This window comes from Nanorana parkeri, unplaced genomic scaffold (genome assembly GCF_000935625.1).
Source record: "Nanorana parkeri isolate BGI_ZX_2015 unplaced genomic scaffold, ASM93562v1 scaffold1476, whole genome shotgun sequence".
Classification (NCBI taxonomy): domain Eukaryota; kingdom Metazoa; phylum Chordata; class Amphibia; order Anura; family Dicroglossidae; genus Nanorana; species Nanorana parkeri.
Window position 1 is genome coordinate 264,376 of NW_017307744.1, and position 4,740 is coordinate 269,115.

General features: G+C 46.4%; 1 protein-coding gene across 1 annotated transcript; it reads right to left on the minus strand.

Moving 5' to 3' along the window:
- On the minus strand, positions 1-4,691 carry LOC108798444. The gene is made up of 3 exons (XM_018570197.1): positions 4,621-4,691; positions 1,942-2,287; positions 1-931 (listed from the first exon to the last, which is right to left on the minus strand). Exons 2-3 carry the CDS (start codon positions 2,262-2,264, stop codon positions 55-57), a joined length of 1,200 nt encoding a protein of 399 aa, XP_018425699.1. The 5' UTR covers positions 2,265-2,287; positions 4,621-4,691; the 3' UTR covers positions 1-54.
- Between the last annotated feature and the right edge of the window lie 49 nt (positions 4,692-4,740).

A 4,740-nucleotide genomic window follows, 5' to 3' on the forward strand; every position in this document is an offset into this window, starting at 1 on the left:
AACAGTAAGGTCTATGGTTTATAAGGAATTAAAAAAAAAAAACTAAAAAGGAGCTTAAACTTTGGAATTCTGCAAGGGAAGCTCTCCAGCAGGCGACATAAAATACTTGGCAAATTTCTCCCTAATATTCCATGCTTCATTGGTGCTTCGTACAGAGGGCCAGGAAACATCTTCTAAATTATGGACAAGGGGGTCCTCAAAATTATGTCCCTCCTTCTGGCAAACAAAGTTATGGAGAACGCATGCACTTTTGACAATTGTGTCAATATTGCTAGGGTTCATCTGAATTGCGCTTTTAAACACTCTCCATTTCGTTGTCAGTATACCAAATGTATTCTCCACCAAACGTTGAGCTCGGGTTAGCCTGGAATTAAAGGTTTTTCTTTTAAGATCCAGACCCCGCTTGGGATAAGGCTTCATGATGGAGGTAGACAGAGAAAATGCATCATCTGCAACTATGACATAAGGGAAGGGATCTCCATTTTCTTCCAAAGGCCTGGGACTGGGAATATGAAATCTTCCATCCAAAATCCTCTTTCCCATAGCAGAGTTTCGGAAACCCTGCGAGTCAGCAGAGCTTCCATACGTCCCGACGTCAATAGTGACAAAATTGTAATTGCTATCGGCAATAGCCGTCAGCAAAACAGAAAAATATTTTTTATAATTGCTGAATTTGGAGCCACTATTTGGAGGCATTTGAATCCGAATATGCTTGCTGTCTAATGCTCCAATACAGTGTGGAAAATTGCTGTTCTTTTCAAACTCCTTGCTGATTTGCAACCATTTTTCCTCGGTGGGCTCAGGCATTACATCATCCTTCAGCAGGGTCCAAATTGCATCACATGTATCATGCACAATAGTATGTATGGTGACTTTGCCCAAAAGGAATTGGAAATGCAGGGAAGAGAAGGATTCCCCTGTTGCCAAAAACCTATAAAAGGAAATTAACTTGCATTAGAATTTCATTTCATATTAATTAAAAAGGAACTCTGGGAAAATCAAACACTTACCCTTGCAGTGGATCTACCCCCGCAGAGCAAGGGTTCAGTGCTCGTTTTTTTCTAGGGGGCTTAAATTAAGCTGATATACTCACCTAATCTTCAGTCTCGCCACAGTCGGCACTCGACCCTCTTCCCCTCTGCATCTTCACGTCTAATGCAGGTCAATGGATCTATATAAGACGTGATGATGTCGGCAGTCCTTAGACAGAGCCCAGGGAAAAAGAAGTTGTGGAGAATAGTTTCCACTAGCAGCCTGGAAAACGCCAGCAGGACCAAGGAACAGGTAAGTAAATCTGCTTTATTTAACAAGCACTTACCTAGCAGCCTGGAAGAAGCCAGCAGGAGCAGAGGACAGGTAAGTAAATCTGCTTTATTTAACGAGCACTTACCTAGCAGCCTGGAAGAAGCCAGCAGGACCAAGGAACAGGTAAGTAAACCTGCTTTATTTAACAAGCACTTACCTAGCAGCCTGGAAGAAGCCAGCAGGAGCAGAGGACAGGTAAGTAAATCTGCTTTATTTAACGAGCACTTACCTAGCAGCCTGGAAGAAGCCAGCAGGACCAAGGAACAGGTAAGTAAACCTGCTTTATTTAACAAGCACTTACCTAGCAGCCTGGAAGAAGCCAGCAGGAGCACAGAACAGGTAAGTAAATCTGCTTTATTTAACGAGCACTTACCGAGCAGCCTGGAAGAAGCCAGCAGGACCAGAGAACAGGTAAGTAAATCTGCTTTAACGAGCACTTACCTAGCAGCCTGGAAGCCAGCAGGAGCAGAGAACAGGTAAGTAAATCTGCTTTATTTAACGAGCACTTACCCTTGCAGTGGTGCTACTCCATACTGCAAGGGTTATGTTTTTTATTCTCCTGGAGTTCTTCTTTAATGTTTACAATTCTATAGCAAAGTATCTAGCACTGAAAATAGGGGGGGGCAAACAACTTACCGCATTGTTACCAGCAGACGCTCTTCTGCAGAAACTGGAAGCCTCATATTGGTTCTGGCTCGCATTAAGCGCGGCCTCAATATTTCCAGCAAAGCATCAAAAGTTGTCACTCTCATGTGAGCATATTCATAGAACTTCTGCGGGTATCTGCGTAGCTCATGGTACAAGGTATGAAAGTGACCTTTGGTAAGTCGACGGGAGACAGTGGGATGCACCCAGTACCTACGATGTGGCCTCTTCTTCCTCCGCTGGTTTGACTGCTCCAAAAGCAGCTTCAGCTGCACCAAACCTAACATCAGGTAGAGGACTGTATAGGAATCCATGTCTTTAAAATGTGGTTCTTCTTCTATAAAAAGAATAAATAAATATAAAAATAGAGCAACAATAGCACAAACTAACACATGTATCACACAAAAAAAAGCAGTCGCAGGCAACAGCAGAGACACACAAAACAACCACGCCTCTAAGCACATCACTCCCTCTACATCACCTCCTCCTTAAATGGCTTCCTTTTAAAAGAACCTGTTTTACAAGGTTTTGAAGGATTCCGATGATGGAAACAAAGGCTTCCTAAATGCATGAAAAATGGGTAAGAAAATTGCACATGAGCCAATTCACAAGATCCCTAATAGAGAGATTCATTGCAATCATTAATATTGGGTATGTGCTTGTGCCTTCATTTCATTGCCCTGAATGCCAATGACACCCGGAGTCCTCAGTCTCTTTTTCTGCAGCCCCAGATATCAGCGATCGGCAACTGATAAAAAGAAGGTACATGTACCTCTTTCTGTGACACGAATGAGCAGTATCGCAACGGGAAATCGTGCGATCTGCCTGGCACGACTGGGTGGCATTAGGAAATAATGGCACCGCCAGCCCGATCGACGATTCCAAGACCGCGTGCCCACGGACCGCCATAGCCTCAATGAACAGGAAGCTCTCAGTACAGGGGCTTCCTGTTCATTCACAATCTGGAGATAATAAATATTTACTATCAACCCAGACATGAATAGACAGGAAGACTGAGCTGCTTCCTGCTCATTCATAAAGTGAGCAGATAAAATATTGTTTACCGATCCTGAAGCTCCGCCCCCTCTCACCGGAGCTTTCTGCCCCATTCGGCCTGGAGGCATGTAATGCTTTTCTATGGCTGGATTCAGAGGTTTGGCAGTATCTACATGCATTCAGTCCAGCTGCATTTACATAAACAAGAAATGTGTGTGTTCAAAGACCTTTAGTCTGATTTCCAGCAGCTGAACACGTGTAAAAGTACATCTAGATGCAGGAGAAATGAATCTGGGAGGTATAAGTTGGTTTAATACAGGAGGGGTTGATCTGGGAAGTATAAACGTAGGAGGCCTGTGTACTGCTTCCCAATGTCACTTCCCTTAGGCCCGGTTCACACCTGGGCGTTTTGTAGCGCGTTCCTACGCTCTGCAAAACGCTCAAACACCGAAATCCCATTATTTCCTATGGGTATGGTTCACACCTGGGCGTATTACAGGCCGTATGAACGCGCTACAAAACGACCCTACGCCCAAAGAAGTACAGGAGCTTCTTTGGGGCATATTTGCCGCACGTATCCATTGGGATACAGCCAGTTAGCCCTCGGAAACACGCGTTTGTTGCACGGTTTTTTTACGCGAATCGCTGTAAAAACGCGCGGCACGAAACACTCATATTCGATACGCCTAGGTGTGAACCCAGCCTTAGCAACACATCCTGCACAGCGATAATCGCCACAACGGGCCCCTAACCTAGCTTTCATCACCATGTCAGACCCCCGTCCCAACAATCATTGCCATGCCAGACCCCATCCCAGCTTTCATCTCCACGCTGGGCCTCATCCCAGTGATTATTGCCACACCAAGCCCCATCCCATCTTTCATTACCACGCCAGACCCCATCCCATCTTTCATTACCACGCCAGACCCCCATCCCATCTTTCATTACCACGCCAGACCCTCATCCCATCTTTCATTACCACGCCAGACCCCATCCCATCTTTCATTACCACGCCAGACCCCATCTCATCTTTCATTACCACGCTAGACCCCATCCAAGCTTTCATCACCACACTAGACCCCATCAAGCTTTCATCACCACACTAGACCCCATCCCATCTTTCATTACCATGCCAGGCCTCATTCCAACTTCCATCACTACACCTTACCCTAACTTTCATCACCATGCTAGCTTTCATGGCCAGGCCCCAAGACACCTTTCATCGCAACCCCTAGGCCAGGTTTAATTCTCAAGCAAGGCCCAATGTCAGCTCCAGACTCTATCCAAGCTTTCATCACCACACCAGGCCCCACCCTAGCTTTCACCACCATGCCAGCCCCCATACTACATTTCACCCCCATGCCAGCCCCCATACTACATTTCACCCCCAGGCCCCATCCTAGTAGTACAGTACATTACACCCATTACTGAACACAGAGTAACCCTTAGCAACCAGTCAGCTGTCAGTACACGGCAATCAAATCGCCGAATGCTAAACTGCGACGGCTGCCATAGCTGACTGACATACGGAACAAAACTATTCATGCCATGTCGGCTCTAGGAGGAGCAAGGCACACACACCCCCCGCTGATGGCCACCCCTTCCTGCCGGGACGGCTCTGCTTGCCGTGACATTCGCCCGTTCCAGCTTCTCGTGTTCCTATGGTAACTCTACCTCCTAGACGTGGGATTAGACTGTTCCTCCTCCAGCGTCACTTCCTACAGCAGGTGTCCGCCATCTTTGCGGTGAAGTGCTGGGAGGAGGAGTCCTATCTACACACACTTAACATCCTTG

Excerpts from the sequence above, each read along its gene's own strand:
- LOC108798444 (XM_018570197.1), bottom strand. The coding sequence starts at position 2,264 with ATGGATTCCTATACAGTCCTCTACCTGATGTTAGGTTTGGTGCAGCTG. Across the intron at positions 932-1,941 it reads CGTCTGCTGGTAACAATGCG|GTTTTTGGCAACAGGGGAAT; the intron begins GTAAGTTGTTTG and ends TTCCTTTTATAG.